Consider the following 25,234-nt stretch of genomic DNA (forward strand, 5'->3'; position numbering starts at 1 on the left):
TTCTTGAAAAGTTTTTAAGAATCTACAAGATTTATTTTATCCTTCAAAATCATATTTTATCATGATACCAACAGATATTAAATGTTTTAAAAGTAGCAGCAGTGCGTGACATAGGAATACATTTAAATAGACTTCTAACAATAAATGTTTGTTCAAATAATTTTTTAAACAAATCACAATAAACTTATCAAGTTCACAAACTTAAGATTCTACTTTTCTAACAATTAAGTTTATTTAACTTTTAAAATCTAATTTTATTTTTTTAAAATATATTTTATTTTTTACAGAGAGGAAGGGAGAGAGACAGAGAGTTAGAAACATCGATGAGAGAGAAACATCGATCAGCTGCCTCCTGCACACCTCCCACCGGGGACGTGCCCGCAACCCAGGCACATGCCCTTGACCGGACTCGAACCTGGGACCCCCCAGTCTGCAGGCCGACGCTCCATCCACTGAGCCAAACCGGTTTCGGCTTAAAATCTAATTTTAAATATTTATTCCTATAAAGGACTTGAAGTGACATACAACCTCTAAATATTTTAAAATATATGGAAATTAGGACTAATGGAAAAGTAATGGCTGAGAGACCCAAAATATCAACAACAAAAAACACAACAAATGCACCAGGATGATGATGCCATAAAGAAATTGATATGATTTGATCTTATAAATATAGGCCACAAATTTAGCTCTCTACCTTCTAGCTGCCAAGACAAAAAGGGCAACATGATCCATTCCATAAATCAGTGTCTTTAACATAAAAATAAACCAGGTGCTAAGAAAAAGCAAACAATAAATGCTCCTTTGGGTCTTTCTAAAGCTGGCTCCCACTGAGTGAACACTGCCCTTAAAGAACTGCAGTGAGTGACACTGGGTAATGTCTTATACGCTCCTTCCATGTGGGCCAGTGACAAAACATCTACATGCTGTTAGGTAAAAACAAAATTCTAGAGGGGTAGAGAACAGTACAGTATGAGAATATACTTCTCTGCCTATCTGGATCTGGAGAAAGCTTTTTAAGTATCTAGGGAGAAATAAAATGTTATGTTAGGCAATCCTACATATTTTTTTTTTCTTTCATAGAAAGTGAGAAGCACTGAAGGGAAATAAATTAATTTGAGATTTTAGGTTCTCTAACAAATCCTATATAATAAAAGTCTAATATGCAAATTGACCAAACAGCAGAATGACCAGTTGCTACGACACGCACTGACCACCAGGGGGCAGATGCTCAACGCAGGCGCTGCCCCCTGGTGGTCAGTGCGGGAGCGCCGCTCAGCCAGAAGCCGGGCTCATGGCTGGCGAGCACAGCGGTGATGGCGGGATCCTCTCCCTCTCCCGCCTCCGCAGCACCACTAAGGAACAGTGAGCCAAGTAGTAAGGAGCAAGGGGTCCCAGACTGTGAGAGGGCACAGGCCAGGCTGAGGAACGCCCCCCCCTCCCCCCCATGCATGAATTTCATGCACCGGACCTCTTGTATTTGTATAAGTAATTGTATATCTCAAGTTAAGCATAGCACAACATCCTCTAATGTGCAGTTGGATAGGCTGTGGGTAGAAATGATATCATCTTATAAGCAAAGAAAAGGACCAGTTCAGTCCTTGGCTCATGCTTTCACGCGGGAATACATCTCTGTGGGAGCCAGTTTAGTTTGTCTAACTGTACCCATCCCATTTATGTGATATAAAATCAGTTTAAAAGGTAGTGACTAGCATTTATTTTAATAAAGTAGAAAATATTAAGTACACTAATTTGGTATAAGCAATGTTTCATGAAACTTATTCCACGTGTATGTGTGCCAGGTCATAACTAAAATGTATTTATTACTGTGGATCACAAACTCCTTGAAAACCCCTATGCCAGGGAACGCTCCCTATATAACTCATTCCTCTCTAAGGGAGAGCAATTCGTGCTAAGAAAAAGTGGGGGGAGGGGGAAAGCACATGCGCATATCTGCTGCTCTTTCAGAACAGTTTACTCTCAGGACATATATACTCTATGCAAACCCATGTTTTGCAAGTGGCCTGCTTCTGTGGAAGAAGTCTAAGGTTTCCAGCCTATGACTGGTTTTGAGTAAACCTGGGGCCTGAATACAAACGAAGAGGCCCATTTGGCATCAGGTCTAAATTTCATTTTGCAATCTACTTTATTTACTGATGTTGACAGTTTTATCTGATGAGCTCCTGTATCCCATCTCTGATGTGGTTCTAAATTCAAAGCATGATGACACTGAAAAGCACAGGTAGAAAATGGCTACATTTTTATCTCTGAATACTTTTATACTGGATAGTACCAGCCATTAAAAAAGAACCAAACTCAAAAAAGCATCATTAAGCATTTAATTTAAATAATATAATTTTTCAAACTATCCAAAGGAATGGACTGCAAAATATACTCCTAGACTACTGAATAATATAATCTGAAGTTGCATAGTATCTACAGAGAAATAAAACCATCCATCAGACCATCCTATATATATATTTCATAGATCAGCTCTACTCCAGCTAAACACTGAGGCATATCTGCCAAGAAAGAAAACTTCAGTTTAATTTAAGTATAGTTGGTCCAAAGCCATTTGCTCTCACAATAATGAAACCTCAATTCTAGTATTTTTATTAACTCCCACTTCATGGCAATTAAACTGTATCATTTACAAAAACATGCTCTTGAGGCGAAGGAGTGAATTAAGGAATCCATGTGTCCAATTCATCTAAGAAATTAAGCTTTAAAGAGAAAAAGAGGCAGAGAAGCTAAAATACAGCCTTGTTTATTCAGTTAAAGTGATCATGTGAACCATCATGAGAACACTCCCAGTGCCCCTGATTCCGCTGCAAATGTAAGAGTGACTTCTAAAAAGGTGTCCGCATAGACATGAAAGGCTTTTTCTCTGCTCCTTTTAATTGGGTGGATCTTTCTATTGACACAAACCCCATTAATACAACCTGAGAAGACAATATAGTCTCAGCATAAAAGGCAGTGTATGATTACCCATCACAATATTTCCAAGTGATGTATAAGACATATCTGATTAAATAACACTTATCTGAGGCAGCTGAATTATGTTTGTATTTATTTTGCACTGGAAAGTAGAACCACCATGCATATTCCAACAAAAAGAGCAGCAAAAGGAGCTGCTGCTGCTGTAGCAGTGGTGAAGTTAAATTATGGTTTAATTAAAGGCTCAAGCCAAAATTAAATAAAGGAGTTCGAATTCAAGTTACACAAAACCATGGCTCCAAGCCTAGCCTATGTCAAAGTTACTAGTATACCAGCATTTTTAATATAACAGCACATTTAATAGGAAAAGACTTTGGATACAAGTATCAAAAGAATGTTCCTACTTAAAATTTAATTTTTTTCCTTCCAAAAAGACACTTTTTCTTTGCCACAGACTGTCACTTATTATGGTAATTTACCTGAAAAGAGAAATATCCACTCTAATTTTGCAACCAAAAGTACTTAAAGCATTAACTTGTTTTTATCTGTTAATCTATGGAGATTATTATAGAAACTTATATGTTGGGCATATGTGTCCTATATACCAAATTCTGTGGACTAGTGAAGTGAAACCTATTTTTACAGCCATAATAAATGTGTTCAATCATAATTAAAGCATTAAATGGCACCATAAATATGTAAGCACAGTATAGTTGGGATAGTCCTGGTAGCTGTCCCTAAAAGTTATTATCAGAGCCCTCTTTTTACATCTCCCCAGGTGGTAACCCGGAGCCACTGACTGAAAACCTCCAAGGAAATCCTATCTTAATCTTTGGTTTCTTTTCAAAGATACATTAAAATTTCTGAGATTTTTTTTTAAAAAAAAGGAGAAAAGAGAAGGTAAGTGTGCATATAAAACAAGATTAGCCATAAGTGGGTACCCACAAAAGCATCACTGTACTGTGCTGCCTCTATTTTTTAAATTTTCATAATAAATTTTAAGTATATTATAACAAGCCAGTTCCTGGTTTCCCACAGAAAGCATTAAAATAAATTTATTTATTCTCAAAAAGATAAAAAAATAACAAGTGCTGGTGAGAATGTGGGAAAAAAGGAAATCCTTGTGCACTTTGATGGAAATGTAAATTGGCACAGGAAATGTATATTGGAAAACAGTATAAAGGCCCCTCAAAAACTTAAAAATAGAACTACTATGTAATCCGTCAATGCTACTTCCAGATATGCATTGGAAGAAACACAAACACTGACTGGAAAAGATATCTGCACCCCCATGTTACTGCAGCATTATTTACAATAGCCACAACATGGAAGCAACCTAAGCGTCCATTGATGGATAAATGGATAAAGAAAATGTTATACACACACACAGAGGAATATTATTCAGCCATAAAAAGAAAGTAAATTGTGCCATTTGAGACACCAGGGGGGGAACACAAGAGCATTATACAGGGTAAAAGAAGTCAGACAGAGGAAAGACAAATACCTATGATCTCACTTGTATGTGGGATCTTTAAAAAAAACCACAAAACTCGTAGATACAGAGAACAGATTGATTGTTGCGAGAGGTGGGGGCTGGGGTATGCCTGAGGGTACAAACTTCTAGTTATAATATAAATAAGTCCCGGGGATGCAATGTACAGTATGTTGACTATAGTTAACAACACTACTGTATTTTAAAAGTTGCCAAGAGAGATGTTAAAAGGTCTCAGAACAAGGGAAAAACAATGTGTAACTATGTGAAGTGATAGGTGTTAACTAGAATTATTGTGATAATCATTTCACACTATACAGGTTGTCCCCCAAAAATATATACACACTTTGAACAATTATAAAGGTAGTGTTTATTAAATACATTTCCTTTTCAATATGTAATAGAATCAGCTGTTAAAGTGTGTATACATATTTTTGGGACACCCTGTATACATATACCAAATCATTATGTATATACCTAAACTTAATACATTATATGTTAATTAAAAAAATAAATTTAAACCTAATAGATAAGCTGCTAAGAGCTGAGATCCAGAACCATAAAGCAACAATATGTTAGCAAACCCAAAAGCAATAAAAAAAAAAAAAAAGCTTTCCTTGCTGTTCATTATGATTCATTACATTACTGCATAAAATAAGAGATAAGAAAAGTAATTAGCCGAAGCCAGTTTGGCTCAGTGGATGGAGCATCGGCCTGCGGACTAAAGGGTCCCGGGTTCAATTCCAGTCAGGGGCATGTACCTGGGTTGCAGGCACTTCCCCAGTGGGGGATGTGCAGGAGGCATCTGATCAATGTTTCTCTCTCATCGATGTTTCTGGCTCTCTGGCTCTCTCCTTTCCTCTCTGTGAAAAATCGGTGAAATATATTTAAAAAAAAAAAAGAAAAGTAGTTATATTCTGGAATATATTATAATTTATGGTAGGCCTTTGATAAATCCACCATTAACCTGCAAAACCAACTTCTGCTTTGAAGCATCCAAAGAAATCTCTGCAGGAAAAGGATACACTATTGAGTATCTGACAGCAGATGCCCTGATCCTTACCCAGAAAATCAGAAATCAGGTTAGCTCAGGAAGATTTACATAGGTTTCAGTAGTACTGGCAGTGGTAATTAACACAGCTGCAGTGATATATTAAAAAAGCCATCTCTTACTGAGTACTTACACATACCAATAAGCACTTTTCATAATTCAATTTTCACAATAAACCTAAGAAGTACTTTTAATATGCTCATTTTAGAAATGAGATAGAGATAAACAGAGGTGCCCAATATTCCATACTAAATAAGTGACAGCAGATGCAGCCCAGGCCTTCTGGCACTTACTCTTAATCTCCACATGTACTTCCCTAATCACCTTAATAGAAGCTAAAAGAAAGGTGAGGCAGCCAGCATTCTGTCCATGCATCATAACTGTTACAGTTTTGCTTCTCACTCTCCTCTAAATATTGTCTAAGTACTTTTTAACTCTTAGATCCATAAATAGAAAATGCTTCTCTCCTCATCCCCAATCTACCTCCTCTACTTGTCTATTGGAAAAGTTAACAGAAGCTAAGAAAAAAAAATGTAAATAACAGAGTCAGTAAATAACTGACTCTGCTACTTAAGAAGTCTGCAGAAAAGTATATAAAATTGTTAAACAGAGTTTTATGGATAGTATCTATATATATAAAAAGGCAGTGACCGTGACGACAGAAACGACCGTTCAACTGGTCACCATGCAATACTAACATAGATGCATAGACACAGGTAAAGTCTATGAGTGAACCAAGAATGAACAAGGCAAATGCTTGACTTCACGGAGCTCGCACTGTAAGAAGGTTAGGTCAGGGATGAGAATTCAAAATTGTCACCAGCACAAACCTGAGGTGTGGCTTCTCAGAGCATCCAGAGATATGCCCGGTAGCGAACTGGGGGCGTGACTGAAGGGCTGGCACTGACATGAAGGTGGGGACGTTCTGGATTCCCCAGAGGAGCCAATGGCTGCCTAGGACGGACCTTTTGATGCTGACTGGCATAGAAACCGACCAATCAGAACCTAATCTGGGTGAACTGTGAAGGCAGAACCTAAGGTGGGGGCTGAGGAGGGGTTTTAAGAGCAACAGCTGTTTGGTGTAAGGTGTAAGAAAGAGGTTCAATTTGTTAATAACCAGTTTGGCAGTATAGTGCCTATGACTGGCTATCAGTCCAGATATACGGGTTATGTATTTTTGTCTGCCAAGAACATTTCCTCCTGCTGAAAAAGGCTTCCTCGCCCCCCATTTAAGCAATCCTATCCTATATAATCTATCTATACTAATAAAAGGGTAATATGCTAATTAGACGGGGTCAACCGGCCACCTTCCGGACATCCGACTTCCTTCCGGACAAAGCCATGGTGGTGGGGTCGATGCAGAGGCAGTTAGGGGTGATCAGACCGGCAGGGGAGAGCAGTTAGGGTTGAGATCAGGCTGAGGGGGGTTAAGGGCAATCAGGCCGGCAGGGGAGGGCAGTTGGGAGCAACCAGGCCATCAAGGGAGGGCAGTTGGGGGCAGCCAGGCTGGCAGGAGAGGGCAGTTGGGGATGACCAGGTTGGCAGGGTAGGACAGTTGGGGGCAACCAGACCGGAAAGGGAGGGCAGTTGGGGGCATTAGGCAGACAGGCACGTGAGTGGTTAGGAGCCAGTGGTCCTGGACTGCGAGAGGGATGTCCCCCAAGGGGTCCCAGATTGGAGAGGGCGCAGGCCGGGCTGAGGGACAACTTCTCCCCCCCTACCCTCCGCACGAATTTCTTGCATCGGGCCTCTAGTCTACACTAATAAAAGAAAAAGATGCAAAATGACCATACCTTCGTGATGCCCACCAGCCAATCAGGAGTTAGTATGCAAATTAACCTCATCACTTCCGTGGAGACAGACAGCAGGGAGGAGGCAGCTCCTAGCACAGCACAGCCTGCTTGGCTGACCCAGGAGCAGGGAAGCGCGGCCTGCAGGCAGCTCCCAGCACGGCAGGTCGTCGCCGCTGCAACCAGGGAGCAGGCAAGCCCGGCTGGCAGGCAGCTCCCAGCACGGTCTGTGGCAACCCAGGAGCAGGGAAGCGCGGCCGGCAGGCAGCTCCAAGCACAGCCTGCTTGGCCATCACCACAGTGACCTGGAAGCAGGCAAGCGCCGCTTGCAGGCAGCACCCAGCATGGCCTGCTTGGCCATTGCCTCAGCGACCAGGGAGCAGGCAAGTGTAGCCCACAGGCAGCACCCAGCACAGCCCGCTTGGCAGTCACTGCGGTGTGGAGCAGGCAGGCCCCACAGAGAGCAGAGAACCACGGGGAGCAGGCCTAAGCCAGCAGTAGGACATCCCCTGAGGGCTCCCAGATTGGAGAGGGTGCAGGTCAGGCTGAGGAACACACACACACACCGTGCACGAATTTCGTGCACTGGGCCTCTAGTATAATACTAATTATCCAGGACCAAATAGTGATAATCAAAAGTATATTCAAATACACTTATATAACCGCAAACCATAGTTTTACAAAGGTTAGGCATGACTATTTCATTTTCAAATATCCTCATTACATAAAATTGATGTAAGCAGAATTAGTAATTCTATTAATACTAAAAAGTTTTATGTTTTTACTGCTTTATCTTATAATAATGTGAAATCAAATATACTGCATAAATAGACAATTGGCAATAAAAAGTTACACTTTCAAAAACTATGTGCACAGCTAGGCACTTCCTGCTTTTCTGAATGCAGGATTTATCTGAAAGAAATATAAATCACTAATTACAAAGCATAAAAGTAGACAGAGAAATCTAAATAGGATCGTGGGAAACAGGCAAGGTCACATGCGAAAAAAGTAAAGAAAAAAAAGAATACAATTATAAAGAGTCTAAATGTTTTCTGAAAACATTACATTATAGGTAAGTATGTTCTGGTTCCAAAAAAATATCTACTCTGTTAAGCTTTACTACTAAGACAATATTTAAAAAGTAAAGTCCATAAAAATCCTTTGACAGGAGACAAAATACCAACATTACTTGAATACTTTTATTTTATTCAATCTTTTTTAAATTTCTGCCTACCTCTCAGAAATAAGTTCAAAAACATTAATACATGGTCAAACTTATACAAACACTGATAAAAATGAAAATCTATGCATTCAGTGACAAGTAAAAGAAGCATATGTTGCATCAATTAACTAGGATCAATTAAATCCTAAAATTATCAATAGTGGTTAGTTTTCAACCTTGCCATTACAAACATAGTCACACACACATACACACAGAGAAGGGAAAAAGATCAAACCTAACACAAGAAAATAAGATCTTCTTGCTATTTTAGTCAAATGAAATCACAAATCAGGGTATGTACTGTCTAGTCTCCCATACAATATTGTCCAATGAGAATATTCAGAATTCCTAAGACATTGCAAATAAAAAAATAAGTTTAACTTCTTCAATAAAAAGTTAAACTTCAGCCGAAACCGGTTTGGCTCAGTGGATAGAGCGTCGGCCTGCGGACTGAAAGGTCCCAGGTTCGATTCCGGTCAAGGGCATGTACCTGGGTTGCGGGCATATCCCCAGTGGGAGATGTGCAGGAGGCAACTGATCGATGTTTCTCTCTCATCGATGTTTCTAACTCTCTATCTCTCTCCCTTTCTCTCTGTAAAAAATCAATAAAATAAAAAAAAAAAAAAAAAAAGTTAAACTTCAATTAGCCAAAATAAATTCCTTCATCTATTCTTTGAGAATTCCAATTAATTGGGATTCTTACATGCTCTTGATGCCCTAATTTTTGTACAATGAAGGAGGAAACTGACTAGATACGATAGAGTGGGTTATGGATCTAATGCTTATTCAAATACACTCTAATGGTATGTTTGCTTTTAAAAATTTTCACATTCTGCAAAATGTCAGGCTAAAATTAACAGGGCTAAGGAGAAAATAGATTTGGAACAAACCATTGGAAAACTACAACTCTGTCACCAGAGCAGTGACAAAAACATTAATTGGTACCTAGGAAGATAACCTGGACCACCCAGACAGGTCGATTAACTTGGCTGGAGGAGGCTGCCACAAGGATAAAAAAAAAAAAAACACATCAAAACAAGGCTAGTAGATACTCAACCAATAAAAGTGGAACCTGACACAGAGGGGCTGCTCTTCAGGAGTCCACCATTAGTAGGGAGCCACACAAAACTGACAGGTACATCTCTGGTAAGAAAACTCCAGGTACAAGCACTCATATTTATTATTCTCCAATCAGAGCTACAAGTGTTTCCGCCGGAAGTACAACAGCCAAGCTCAGGGCTATTTCCTTTCCCCTGTAAGTTATAACACCATCTCCCCAACCCTATTACTGGTTCCCCTTGCCTAGGAAAACATCCCACATTCAGCAATGTAATTTTTGTGTTCAACTGGTATAATTCTCTAACATGTGTGAGCAAAACCACATTATAGAAATCAAAAGACTATGCTTTAAATATGTTTGCAAAGCAAGGGTAGCTATCCTTTTAACACTTTCTTTTGACCATTTTTCTTTTGGGTACTTCCTCTTTTTTACTTACATGAGTCTCATAAATTACAAGAGTTAGTCATTTGTCAGATGTGTAACAAATTGTTTATCCAACTGATCACTTGATTTTATGCTGAGGTTCATGAGTGTGGGAAGATTTTTTAATGGTTTAATTGTATATACTAATGGCTTCATCTTTTCTCATTCCTGAGATTTAATGCCTCACTTTTAGATCACCCATCCCAGTGTTATAAGTAGATTCACACCTGTTTTCTTCAAATACATTTTTTACATTTGTCTTTAACTTATCTGAAATTTAGCATAAAGTTTAAGGCAGAAATTCAGTCTGATTTTTTAATCTAAAAATTGCTATTAACTCTGTACTTCCATCTATTTTCCCCCGCTGAGTTGAATTGCCATTTTTTATCATACAAAGTATCCAATATGTTTAGATTGACCCTCTTTTCTTTTTTTTCTTTTTTTTATCTTTAATTTCTTTATTGGTTAAGGTATCACAAATGTGTCCTCATCCCCCCATTAACCCCCTTGCTCTGTGGGGTTAGAGGCTATGACAGGGAATATTTAACAGGCAGAAAACAGTAGAAATGCTCGACACACTTTAATTCAAACAGTGTTGAGAGGTACTGTTTAAATACCGCAGCTTCCTGATGATCCTTTCCCTCCCCAAATCATCATTTTTTCAGAAATTTTACCAAGTATGTATGTAAGAAATTAGAGTACCTACCAAAAGGGGGAAAAAAAGTCAGAGTAGGTTAGAAGGAAAAGTGAAGCATTCTTTTGAATTCAAAGGCCCATAGGACTATACTTCTGATGCACTTAGTTTGCTTCTGATAACCATTTTATAATCATAAAGAACAGATGTTAACAAGGGTGGCCAAGTAAGCTACATCTAAGATTAGCAATACTTTGATCCAAAAAAAGCAACAGATCTGGATATTTGGATCAAAAGAACAAAGACCAAATAATTAAATGTTATGCTTAAGTTTTTCTAGAAATTCCAGTTTCCTTAATTACATAATCTCTGTGTTCTACAAAAGCTTATCTAGGGGCTTAATGTACTAGTTAGTAATTAGGCTGTTTTCATTCCATAAAAGTCTATAAACATTGTTTTTAATGTTTTTCTTTACTATAGCATCATAAAATTATAATAAATGAAATTAAAAGTCTAGATTTAAGCTAAGGGATATAATAGCAGGCCCTACGTACAGTATCTCATAATTGTGTCATAAATTTTTCCAAATACTCACTTATTAAGCAATGGATGTTATGGGAGTAACGTGAATTGTCTGGGATGGTGAAGCTGCTATCACAGATAGCAACCTGACTCTCACCAAAAGGAAGAGTGAAGAAACAAAGTTTATACAGTAAACATCCCAGTGCCTGTAAAATAAAGAAGCATGAATATCATCAGAATTCAAATAAACAACTTAACCACAAGACATTAAACCAAAAACTAAATTTGTTATTTTAAAGAAGACTAATGTTTTTATACTGAATTAATCTTTTCACAAATTACTTGCTTAAACTAATTAATGAGCTTATTTGTTGAGAAGACATTTAACTATCATTTCCATGTTTTTCTATCACATCTGTGGATAGCTGGCTAAATTAATACTATCATAGAACTCTAAATCATAAATAATATAACTAAAATTAGAAGTGGTTGGTCCCTTTGAGGAAAAAAAATATACTTTCATTTCTTTCACAAGGAAAATATATATTTAGTACATAACTAGCATATAACCAGCTAGGTAAGCACAATACTCCTTCTAGCAGCATTTTTTAAAAATTCACTATAAAACATGTTTTAAAATCCTGGGATTCCAAACAAGTTAGCCAGCACAATTAAATTTATTTGAGACTAAGCATGTGTCATATTTCATACTATAAAAATTAGTCTCTATTTTTCTGTATAAGCCTATGATCTTTATTCTATAATTTACTAATCATATTTGTACCTGGATAATCTATATTAAAATTCAAAAAGGCAGGGCTCTGTCTGCTTCACAGACATCACAGCATGAATAAATCTACTTGCTGACAACAAAAAACAAAATACCCTAAAAACAAAATTGTAGCTAAGCTGCTAACACAGCTCAAACCAGAGAGCCAGTAATGAAATGTAATTTTCAGGTCAAGAAATCATTATGTTGTCACAAGATGTGTAATCTACCAGCCTTAACTGTGTAAGGGGTATTTCTAACTCTAAACAGATTATACGAACTTATCCAATAGTTAGTAAACAATTTTATCAACAATACTAAAATTTGTCCTTACCATCTAAAAATCAGCAAATCAGCTTTGCTTTGTTGAATTTTCTCCACATACCAACTTAGCAAATGCAACTAACAAATACTCTAAGCTTTATAACTATTTTGAAGATCACAATATACAGAAACACCTGTGTTAAATAATATTAATTTACTAACCATTACTTTCAACATTTTAGCAGTGCTCTAAGGAAAAATTTAAAGGCTTTAGAAATTTCAATATATCCATTCAAAGACATTACAGGGTTATTTATTATATGATTAACAAAACTGTGAAGATTCTGCCCGGCCAATGTGGCTCAGTGGTTGAGCATTGACCCAGGAATCAAGAGGTCATGGTTAGATTCCGGGTCAGGGCACATGTCCGGGGTTTCGGGCTCCCCATTGGGTGGTGTGCAGGAAGCAGCCAAGTGATGGTATTACCCTCTCATTGATGTTTCTATCTCTCTATCCCTCCCCCTCCTCTCTCTCAAGAAAAGCAAAACATTTATTTAAACTGTGAAGATTCTGAATAGAAAAATCCAGTAAAATGTGGCTTTAAAAATTTCATGATGCTTTGTTTTATAAGTAAGATATCTTCAGCATACATGCAGTAAACTGAGGATAAGGCTCCTTTAACAATAATAAAAAATACTATTAATGGTGTAATAGCTGCATTAAATTACACTTTCTCCTACCCAGATGACAATCTCCAGTGGTCGGCAAACTCATTAGTCAACAGAGCCAAATATCAGCAGTACAACGATTGAAATTTCTTTTGAGAGCCAAATTTTTTAAACTTAAACTATATAGGTAGGTACATTGTTATTAACTTAATTAGGGTACTCCTAAGGCTTAGGAAGAGCCACACTCAAGGGGCCAAAGAGCCGCATGTGGCTCGTGAGCCAGTTTGCCGACCATGGGTCTAGGCAAAAGGGATCTCCATTTTAGCCAGTTTTATCTCGTCAATCAGACCGTTAGTAATGTGTCATGTGTTACAGTAAATGTTGTGGGAGTACCCAGTTAACAGTTTTAGACAGCAATGTCAGTATACTTAAAAACATGAATCTAAAATACTCTGCTTCATGTTGTTTGAACACAATGAGGTGTCCTAGTTTTTTCATACCAAAGGCATTTCCCTCTTCATCCATTTTATATTATGAGACTTGTTCAAAAAACAAGAGAGAACAAATGACATGATTTTAAAACCTATCACCATCCTCCATTTTCTTCATCAAAAGGTAACATGAAGCATCTCCCACCTAAAATGTGGTAGCTTACTTACGTTTCACCTGAGCTAAGACAAGCATAAAAAAACACCATGCAAATTAAAGTTCTATCTCTGTCAAGCATATAAACACAGCTTCTGTTTTCTGATTATTTTTCTTGCTTCTTTTTTTTTTTTAATCTTTGAGTATGTACAACCCCATCGTCATACCAAGTTAGCTGTTAGAGAAATACTACTCCATATACTAATCTATAAATGGCACAAATTTTAAACTTATCACTGACAACTTAGTATGCTGCCTGGCATGCACACTAAGTCCGGTGAAAAATAAACAACCAAAAAAGATCCCCCCTCCTTTTTGTTAAGATACTGGGTAACCCTTGATGATTTCAAAACAGTATTGAGCTATGATGTCTGTTGTTTTTTCTGTTGTTGAAATAGATTTTTAGGTAATACAGATTTCAACAGCCAGTCACAAAATTAGGTCAGTAAATGCTTGCATAGTCACCTCTTCTAATATTTTCATTTTATCAATTCAGATCCAATTGAATTTGCTTTCTACATTATACTACAAACCATTTAATGAGTCAAATGTTAATGTTGAGAAAAGCAAATTAAATTTGAGTTATACAAGCTGGTGGTCTAAAAGCAGTATCAAATTAAACCAACCTTATTCATGGTGTGATTCAATTATGTGTATGGTTAAAAATGCAACTACCACAAGATTTAAGAAACACCATTTGGTGAAAAAGTATATATTATGTGGAAAGATAAAAAGATATCAAAGCTATTCTTTTTTTATTACCTTGCAGGAATATTTGGGTATCCCGACCCCAAAAGGAAGAGTCCAGGAGAAGAGAACCAAGGAGATATTATTTTATTTTACACATTACTTTCAACTACTTTCTGAACACTATGTTTTAAAAACAAAATAAACATGATTTGTCTAATAAACTCTAGAACTATTTCCAAAGGATTTTTTCCCTCCATCCCTAACATGGTCACTAGTGACAAATACAGCTAAATACTAGCTGAAGTTAAATGAATTTACATTTAAAGTACCTCCCTGCTAGTTTATTAAATACTAGAGGCCCAGTGCACGAATTACGTGCATGGGTAGGGTCCCTAGGCCTGGCTGGTGATCAGGGCCAATCAGGTTCCCCGCCTCCCCGCCTCCTCCTTCCCTCGCTCCCTCAGCACCCTGCTGCCACTGGTCACCCGTCATGTTCCGCGCTGCTCCCTAGTGGTCAGCATACGTCATAGGGAGCGATTGAACTCCCAGTCTCCTGGTCGAACTCCAGAGGGGACAATTTGCATATTAGCCTTTTATTATAAAGGATTACTAAAATATAGTTTGCTTATGAAATAAGTAAAAAAGAAGTACTGGCGTCTATATATATAAAAGTCTAATATGCTAAGTGTCCGACTGTTCACTATGATGCGTACTGACCACCAGGGAGCAGATGCTCAATGCATAGGCATGGAAACATGAAACAGACTGATGAATATCACAGGGAAGGGGGAAGAAGCAAGGGTGGGAAGAAATTAACCAAAGATCTTATATGCATACTAGAGGCCCAGTGCACGGATTCATGCACCGGTGGGGGTCCCTCAGCCTGGCCTGCGCCTTCTTGCAATCTGGGACCCCTTAGGGAATGTCAACTCCTGGTTTCAGCCCAATCCCCACAGGCAAGTCCTAACATAAAGTTCAACTTTATAGAAACACAATCTATCTTAATAATTCAATCCAGATATATATGATATGCTAAATAATAAAAAACTTGATATATATTTTAGTCAGTGACATGTTTGTGATTAGAAAAAGTTGTATGCATGTTAATTTCCTAAAATATTCTAGAAAGTTATCAGTGTAATTTACAGCTTTTCCATAAGGTGACCAACCAAAATTCCACTCAATCAACACTCATATCTAATCTAAACACTAAAAAATATCATGATAAAAAGTTCTATTACATGGAAGCCCATTACTTGCTTTTTTATACCTAAGCTTTCCTTCTCAGGATTAAGAACAAAAAATGTTCTATTTTCATCACCTGAATAAGAATCTCTACTATACAACACTTTTCTGCTTATTAGGAAATACCTTTTGGGAACAGAGGGCAAATAATCAATTGAACTCAAATTTTTAAAATTTGGTTAGAGAAAACATCAACCTTTCTTGGCCTTACCCAGATATCAGCCTTGGTGGTGATGGGTTTCCCTCCATAAAGGTTGATCATTTCAGGGGCTCTGTATGACAGAGTTGTATACCTGGCAGTAAATAAGTAAAATGGAGTGGAGATATAAAAATAAAATAAAAAGACAGATACTACATTGTTTCTACATAAAATGCTGCAAAAAATTTCTCTGTTCAATAACATTAGATAAAAATAATACTACTTTTAAAAGGCATTAAAGTCTATCAAGGATTAAACAATACAAAACATGTACATATACACATTTTTATTCAATAAGCACAATAGCATCTCTAATGATAAAAACTTAATTCTCTTTAATACAAAAATTTTAAATAAAGACAATGTATTGGAAACATAGTTTTCCTTGAGTTCTTTATTTGAAATAATATAACACTTAAAACATCCTTATCAAAATATTTTAATCAATTTAAAAATAAAACTTCTTTCAAAATATTAGTTTATATGTTCACTTAAGGAGTTTGTTTTCATGGACTCTAACGTACTTCCTTGCACAGGGCAGTAAATCTCCTTTAGGTTTGTTTTTAAAATTGTAGTTTAAAAAAAAGTAGGTGCCATAATTTTAACTACACTAATTAAGTACAATTCTAATACTGCCATCATGAGCTATTTGGAATTATAAGACACTGAAGACTAACCAATATAAAAACCCCAAATACATTACGAACAGAATATTTTAATGAAGTAGTGCTCGATTTCATGGCAGAAATTACAAAAATATGGAAGAACTTCCTGTATCATGGCATAACTTAAAATTCATTTTGACTGTTTATAGGTTTTATTTTACACAAAGTGTTCTTAAAGGTGAGCATTCTACAATCTTACTGATTTCAATGACCCTGATTGGTGGGACATTCTGAATAATACAGAGAAGCAACCCAAGAAACCAGAATATGAAATGCATGCAGGCAGGACTTTTCGTTCACTGCTAGCCTGCAGCACCCCCTTACTGCTATCTTTCAGTGTCCACTACATTGAAGGCCCTAAATAAATACCTATTAATTAAGTAAATGGTTGGGCCATTAACTCTTCAATTGAGCCACAAAGCACACCCTCATAAGTTTACATTCATCATTAATGCAAAATTCTATTAAACCTTAACTATACTTCAGATCTCAACAACAAGAAATAAAACCTAGCAAGTTAGAGGTGCTTGAGCAGAATCAAAGTAGCCATTATATATCACAATCCAATTTTTTTTTTTAATTGCATTCGCAAGAAGTTAATTCTATAATTTATTGTTCTTGAATTCTTTAGGACATTTATATGTTTACTAAGGAGTTTGTTTTTATGGAATCTAATATAATCACCATAAGCTAAGTTCTCTGTTAAAAATACATAGTCTAGAAATCCATAGTGCTATACAACTAAGCCAGGGTAATATCAGTTCTACTTGAGCTATTTCAAAATATAAGTTACAGTTCAAAAAACAACTCCTAGACAGTTTAAAACAACCGAGAATTTGTGAAGAAGAGGGCAACTCAGGAAAGGCAACTACTTACAAATTCCTATTCTAACAGATCTTTCTGCAGTCTGTATCATTTTATTAAGGTAATCTAAGACTTACAAACAGTTCCATTTTCTAAAACAGAAAAGTCTTAACAAGTAATCTAGCAGCCATGGAAAGTACAAGAATAAGGAAACATAAAGCAGATATGACTTATTTTTCTACCAGAGAGCTTTCTAGTACACTATTACTAAGTAACACATTTTCAACAGTGTTCAATACATACAGAAGTCAACTTGTTAATATTAAATATGAAGTAAGTTTAAATGTTTTCAAATAATTTAATTTTTCCTAACAAAAACAGTACTACTAAAAATAAAGATGCTTAACTGAATTCAACAATCAGTGAAAACTGCCTTTAATGGTTCCACTCATTACTACAGCTTATTTAACAACTTTCTTGATAAATGTGTTTAAAACGTAGATGAAAAACTTGTTTCCATGGTAAAATGTATTTCCTATTTAGCTAGATCAGACATAAATTAACCAATGTCTAAAATATGTATCAGCAGAGCTGATCACAGACCCAAGTTAACTAAAATTCCCTTAAGACAAATGCAATAAAGATAAACACTTACTTTTTAATTTCTTCTTCTACTATATTCACTCCATCTTTTTGAGGATTAAGAAATTTATTAGTGGCACTGCCAAAGTCACAAAGTACATAGTTTCCACCATCATTCAACAAAATATTTTCTACCTTAAGAGAAAAAAATCAATAATTAGTATTATTTTCAAAATAAAGATTATCTTTTTACAACCATGACCTTACACAAACATTGATGGGTTTGTGATATATACATATACATATACACATACATAAACACACACACACTATATATACCTCTGTATATAATACCTCAAATTATGAGGAAGGACAAATGAATCAGACAAAAAATATACTCTACTATGTCTACTGCTTCTCTTACTAAAAACAGAGAAGTGCTTCTTCCATCTCAGGATGATTTTTGCAGGGGACAAGAAACCCCAAATAAATCCTCCCTAAAAGTGCTTCAGTGAAAGAGAGGAACTTGTAGCAGTCACAGTCTATACTATAACTCCATTTCTCTCCATTTCTGACACTTTACCTTATCTATAGACAAGCAATAACAAAAAACATTAAAATTCTAACTCTGACTTTTCATACCATTTTTATATAAAATACTATACTGAGCCCTGGCCATTTTTGCTCAGTGGTTAGAGTGTCAGCCCATGTACTGAAGGATCTCGGGTTCAAGTCCCAGTCAAGGGCACGTACCTCGGTAGCAGGTTCTTTTTCCTGGTCGGCACATGCAGGAAGCAACCAATCGATGTGTCTCATATCCATGTTCTCTCTCTCTCTCTCTCTCTCTCTCTCTCTCTCTCTCTCTCTCTCTCTCTCTCTCTCTCTCTCTTTCTCTCTCTCTACCCCCCTTCTCCCTCCCTTCCACTCTGTCTAAAAAAATCAATGGAAAAATCCTCAGGTAAGGATTTAAAAAAAAAAATACTATTCTGAAAAACAAGATTTGACTTTATGCCTTAACTTGGAGATTAGAGTTGTAGTAATTTAAGTGAACAAATTACATGCAGTTTCTAGAACAGGATAGTGTGGATTCACAGCCCAACTTTGCTCCTTCACTAACATGCATACCCTTGGACAATTTGCTTTACCACTCTGTGCATTAGTTTCCATCTCTATAAAATGGGGGAGATAGAATCTATTATTATAAAAAGTAAATTAATTAAAATATGTAGATTGCTTAGAACAGTGGCTGGAATACTCAACCACTATAAGGTAAGTACTCAACAAGTGATGCCATTTTATTACATTTTTCCACAATATTTTTTATTATTTTTTAATATATATTTTTATTGATTTCAGAGAGAAAGGGAGAGGGAGAGAAATATCAGTGATGAGAGAGAATCATTGATCAGCTGCTTTCTGCACGCCCCCCACCGGGGATTGAGCCCACAACCCAAGCATGTGCCCTTGACTGGAATTGAACCCGGGATCCTTCAGTCCATAGGCTGACGCTCCATCCACTGAGCCAAACCAGCTAGGGCAGCAGTTCTCAACATGTGGGTCGCGACCCCTTTGGCAGTCGAATGACCCTTTCACAGGGGTCGCCTAAGATCATCCTGTATATCAGATATTTACATTATGATTCATAACAGTAGCAATATTACAGTTATGAAGTAGCAACGAAAATAATTTTATGGTTGGGTCACAACATGAGGAACTGTATTTAAAGGACCAGAAGGTTGAGAACCACTGAGCTAGGGCAATGTATGTTTGTTTGTTTTTTATTTTTATGACATGGTCTTGGAGAGCAATTCAATTTCTCTCAATCCTATCAAAATACATTACTGTTTCCTTATAGTTTTTCTTCTAGATTTCATTTTAGTCTTCTTTTTAGAAGATTTGCACACAATAAATATCTATATAAGAAATCTACTTAAAATACATAAGTTTGCTTAAATTTACACATGTAAAAAAAACTAAACATATGAAATATGGTCTATACTAAATTGTGCAGTAAGACAATTACAGTTTTAAATCAGTAAGACTCAGATAAAGTATCTACATGAAAAAAGTTAACTTTTAGTAATTTTAAAAAATCTAAAAAAATCATACAAATTATTAGGGAAATGTAAAAGTTGTATATTCAAAAGAACTGAAATAAACTATACTGGTTGCCCAAATTAAGGGACATAGTCATGCGTTTCAACCTTGACTTAACTTGTATCCTTTTACCACAGGGTTCCCTGGGTGATGTTTTCGTGGTTATGACCTATATTCCAAGTAACATCTTCTATTTTCTTGCATCTTAAGAGTATCTTATTATCACCTTTCATAAATTTTGTATACTCAGTCAGAATTGAGATTCACTCATTCATTCATTAAATATTAATTATTGAGAGCACACTTGTACCAGGCACTGTTCTAAAAGCTTGGATACATTAATACAAAAGAGAAAAATCCTTGTCCATAGAGAGCTTATATTTTAGTGGGAGAAGACAGAAAATAAACAATAGCATAATACATAAGCAAATTATATAGTATCTTAGAAGGTGAGAAGTGATAATAAAAAGGAGAGCAGGTAGAAAGCAGGAATGTTAGATTGTAATTGTAACTGAGGCAGTGTAAGACAGAACTTCAGTGAGAAGGTGAACTTGAGCAAACTTGAAGAGTGAAAGGTTAGCCATGAGATATCTGCGTATAAAGAATTTCAGGAAGAGGAATTTTTAGAATCTTAATGTTGGTGGGTACCAAAGAAGACACCTATAGTTTTACAAGGTATGTGCACTGGCATCTCTAGTAATATGATACCAGAAATGTTCGATTCACTTTGGGGACTTTTTCCAATGTAATAAGGGTATCAGATACAAGAGGTCTGAGTGCACATAAAGGTTAAAATATAGTATGACTTTAAAGATAATCACCACCCAATCTACAGCCAGTCTTTAGATGACCTCAGGAAATGCAGCAGGGGACAAAGGCCAAGCTCAGTTCTAATAAGAAAAACTGATTTAGATGAAGATAGCCCAAGAACATTTTACCTTGAAACTTAAAAATGCATCAATACATGAGGATTCTAAATTTTGTACCTTCAGATCCCGGTGAATTATTGGAGTCTTACACTGATGCAACCTCGCAACAGCTTCACAGGTATCACAGAATATCTGTAACACTTCTGGTTCCGTAAAACCTGTCTGCAGCTTCTTATTCATCTGATTCACTACCTGCCCAGCTAACCAAAAAAGTAATTTTGAGAGGACATATTTGTATACATGCAGTCTATCACAAAGAAATTAAGAAATGCAATTATGGTCTCAGGTACTAGGGAATTGGCTTTTTCATAATTCTCCTGTAAGGATGCTTATTACACCATGAAGGACTGATTCAATGAAATACATTTTATCATATTTTACGTCTCTAACATGAGAACATCTTACATAGATGATGTCCTGCTAATGCAATTGCCATGTTTTAACATTTTAACATATCTGAAATCAGGGTGTACCTTATAATTGACAGCATTTTTTAAAAGTTTATTTCACACTATGCTAATTATTGGGTAAACAATGGTAAACAAAAATAAAGTTGCTATTATCATAGAATTTATAGTTTAAAGGCAGAGGTAAATATTAAAAAGTCACACAAATAAACACGTCATAATTATGTACAATCCTTTTAATAAAAGCCTAATATGCTAAGTGTCCGGTCATCCAGTCGTCAGTTCAGTCAATCAAAGCATAATATGCTAATGATACGCTAAGGCCCCTCAACCGCTCGCTATAACATGCACTGACCACCAGGGGGCAGACAGTCAACTGGTTGACCAGTCACTATGACATGCACTGATCACCAGGGGGCAGACGCTTCGCCTGGTAGGTTAGTTTGCTGCTGAGGTCCGGACGATCAGGACTGAGTGAGACGGGCAGACATGCCCTGGAGCCTTCCCATGGTGGTTGGCCAACTTCCTGTGTCCCTCCCCGGCCCCGATCATGCACCAGTGGAGTCCCTCGGCCTGGCCTGCACCGTCTCACAATCTGGGACCCCTCAGGGGATGTCGGAGAGCCGGTTTCAACCCAATCCCACAGGCCAGGACAAGGGACCCCCCAGTGGTGCACAAATCCGTGCACTGGGCCTCTAGTAAGAATAATAAGAGAGAAATCTATGTTTAAATTGGTGAAGGAGGATGAGGAAAAAAGAGTGCCAGATAAGGCCAATCTAAGGAAGTGATATTTATGTTTACAATGAAGGGTAGGTAGGAATTAACCAGGAAGAGATCTGGAACAAGAGCAGATTAGGGATAGCAAGTGGCAATTACAAAGGCCTCCAGTTTGGGAAAGAGCTTAATGACTTTAAGTAGCTTAAAGAAAGCCAATGTGGACATGGTCTAAGTAAGGTGAGAAGAGACAGATGAGGCAGAAAGCAATCAGAAATACTTACATTTAATTTAAGAACCAAAGAAACTTCCTTATCTGAGTTTTTAAAAGTCCTTGACTGAGGGATTAGGGAATCAGAAGAGTGGAAATGGATGATAAGAGGCTAATACTCTAAACTAGGTAAGGGATAATGGGCAGAGTAACTTACTAAAATTAAATAGCCACACATGAGTCCTGAGAGAATATATAATAATAATATACAATATACCACAATAATTGCAGTCTAATAATGACAATTCTTAATTATTAAGAAATTAACTATCATATTTTAAGAGCAAAAGTAAATATGTGATTCATTCAGAAGCTAGTCTGATAAAAATCATGTTTGGGGATTTTAAAAAGGCAAGTTTATGTTAACTTAAAACTTTCTTTTAACAAGCTTGAATAAATAATGCTTGCTACTTAGAAATCTTTAAGAAGGTGCATATATAGCTGTTCCTTTTATTTTTACTGTCTCAACAGCATTTTCTTGTATTTTCTGAAATGGTTGTTTCTTTTCTTAGAATTTTAAAGCAAAAAGAACATGAGCCCTAGCCGGTTTGGCTCAGTGGATAGAGCATCAGCCTGCGGACTCAGGGGTCCCAGGTTCGATTCTGGTCATGGGCATGTATCTCAGTTGCAGGCACATCCCCAGTAGGGAGTGTGCAAAAGACAGCTGATCGATGTTTCTCTCTCAGCTATGTTTCTAACTCTCTATCCTTCTCCCTTCCTCTCTGTAAAAAATCAATAAAATATATTTTTTTAAAAAAAGAACATGAACTTTCTGAAAACGCAAGCCCATTTCACTGTAATTTGTTCAGGGTATCTAATAAGAGTGAGGTGCCTGACCAGGCAACAATTTCCTTCACCCTCTTGTCAGACACCCTAACTCATTTTGACCCAAAATTAAACGGGATAAAAAATGTTTTGTAGGTATTCATTCACATTCTTGAAATAACATTTCACAGCTAAAGAAATGAAAATCTTAAACTCATTTCACCTCTTCTAAAGGTTCAATGTTGTAATGAATAGAATGAATTTTAAACAAATGTTAATCCTCTTTCTTCCGTTGAGAGATATTTGAGCTAATAACCTTGAGTGACAATATTCAGGGCCCCCCTCCAAAAAAAAAAAAAAAAAACAACTAAAAGCTGTATTTGAGCTGCATTACTAATGTAGAAACAAAAAATATTTTATTATTCAAAATTAAACTCTTCTGAAAATTATGTTAAAGTAAGGTTATTGTAATGAAAAGTATGACTTAAATATATATATACTGAAGGTCTTTTAAAACAAGATGCATAGAGCTCTCAAATCTTTCCATATTTTCCAAACAGGTATCATTTCCTACGCAAAATCTTATATACTCTTGCCAATTTCAGCACTAAAATAAAAAAGTCAACATTTCCCTAACCTCTCAAAGTAGGCAGCCAACCCTTCCTATCTGATTATACAACAGAATAAGGCAGAAGTGGCAGTGTGCCAGTCCCAAGTCTAGGCCTTAGGAGCCCTCACATCCTCTACCTGCCCTCTTATGTTTCTACCATGTCCATGGAAAAGTATCCCCAGGATAACTTGTCAATGCCAGGAAGATGAGAAATATGTAAAACCAGTCCCAGCAAGCCGACTGGCATATGAGCAAGCCCAGGCAAAATGAGTGGTGTCACCCCACCAAGTTCAACCTAGAACTGCTAGCCCATTGATACAAAAGCAATAATAAATAACTGTTGTTTTATGCTATTGAGTTTTGTAATGTTTTGTTACTAAGCTAAAGCTAACAGATTATCCATAGGAATTACTGTAAAACATCCCCCCCCCCAAAAAAAAAAAAGCTCTTTTCATAAAATAATTAAGAATATATTCAAAATATTAACTCTGATTTCTGAAAGTTTGGTAACCAAAGCACATAAAACCTCTCTTAAGCACATTAGCAAATTAAGCAGTGTCACATCATGAACCTGCAGAGATCTAATTCTGGAGAAAAGATGATTGTAAACATTTGATACTTGAAACCATGGTGGGGTATATAAGCTACTTAACATCTACTTTCTATACAGTTTTCTCTCTACATAATGCAAAACAGTGTATCTGAACTATATATACAACACTGACTCCCTCACTAAAGTACCTTCATTCTTAAACAATTTTATGTAAACAATTTGCTTTTATGGAGGAAGTAAAGGGAGAGCATTTTTGCTCACCCATTCTCTACCCCTCCAATTCACTGGGAATTTCTCATTTATTCATCTGAGTAAAGGAACTGAGCATACTCTATTCAGATTCTCTAACTTATCAGGTAAAATATTTAAAGAAAACTTGTAACATAATAGAGAGAGCATATTAACAAACAGGGGGCGGGGGGGGGGGGGGAATGCCAGGAACAAAAAAATAAAAATTCTTTTAAAGCTATAATATCTGTAAAAAACAAAATATCTGCACCTAAAACAAGAGCAAGGTATATTTTAGCAAAGAACAACAATATTGAGAGAACAAAAAAGAGTTCTTAGAGATTAAAAATAACATGGCAGAAATACAAAATTCTAAAGAGGAGCTCAAAGATAAATTGAAGGAATGCTCCCAACACAAGCAAAAAAAAATAAATAAAAGAGAAGAAAAATCAAAGAAAGGAAATCAGAGAACTGATCAATCTGTGGCAGGATAGTAAGAAGCTAGGAAAATTTCTGGACAAGTGGAATGGGGAAACTGAGACCAGAAAATTAAACAAGGCCAAACAGTTTGGGCAGCTTCCAGCCAGCTTATGAATCACAAGACCTTATCCTCCCCAACCAAGGACACTTGAGAACAAATGGTTTATACAAAGAACCAATTAATGCCATTTGTGACAGCTAAACCCAAGGACAGATAAAGACTGGGGCACAAACAACAAAACCCCAAAAGCATTTGGATGGTATCACTTGGGGGATGTTAGGCAGGAAAGATAGTTGTTACAGCAGAGGGAGGAAAAAGGGAAAAGAAAAAGGGAAGTTTATCTCACCCAGTGAACAAAGAAGTCAGTAGTCTTGGGACTTGCAAAGATAAAAATCACCAGATGTTCTCACAAATTCTGGGAAAAGTTGCAACAATGTAAAAGGAGGACTCTGAAATCTAGTCTATCCTGCAGGGGAACTTTGAAACCTATAGGCGGGGCAAGTAGAAAACCTTTCAA

At 36.6% G+C, this 25,234-nt stretch overlaps 1 protein-coding gene across 1 annotated transcript in view; it reads right to left on the reverse strand.

Annotated features, from left to right (window-relative positions):
- BMP2K (BMP2 inducible kinase) overlaps positions 1-25,234 on the reverse strand; it is a gene marked incomplete at its 5' end in the record, with an annotated part of 133,721 nt that overhangs the window by 48,573 nt on the left and 59,914 nt on the right. Inside the window, 4 exons of the mRNA XM_081091491.1 lie at positions 11,205-11,337; positions 15,624-15,705; positions 17,736-17,857; positions 20,746-20,888. Coding sequence (XP_080947617.1) covers positions 11,205-11,337; positions 15,624-15,705; positions 17,736-17,857; positions 20,746-20,888 — 480 coding nt within the window. The remainder of the gene's footprint in view (positions 1-11,204; positions 11,338-15,623; positions 15,706-17,735; positions 17,858-20,745; positions 20,889-25,234) is intronic.

This window comes from Myotis nattereri (assembly GCF_964212035.1).
Source record: "Myotis nattereri genome assembly, chromosome: 1".
In the NCBI taxonomy this organism is placed as follows: domain Eukaryota; kingdom Metazoa; phylum Chordata; class Mammalia; order Chiroptera; family Vespertilionidae; genus Myotis; species Myotis nattereri.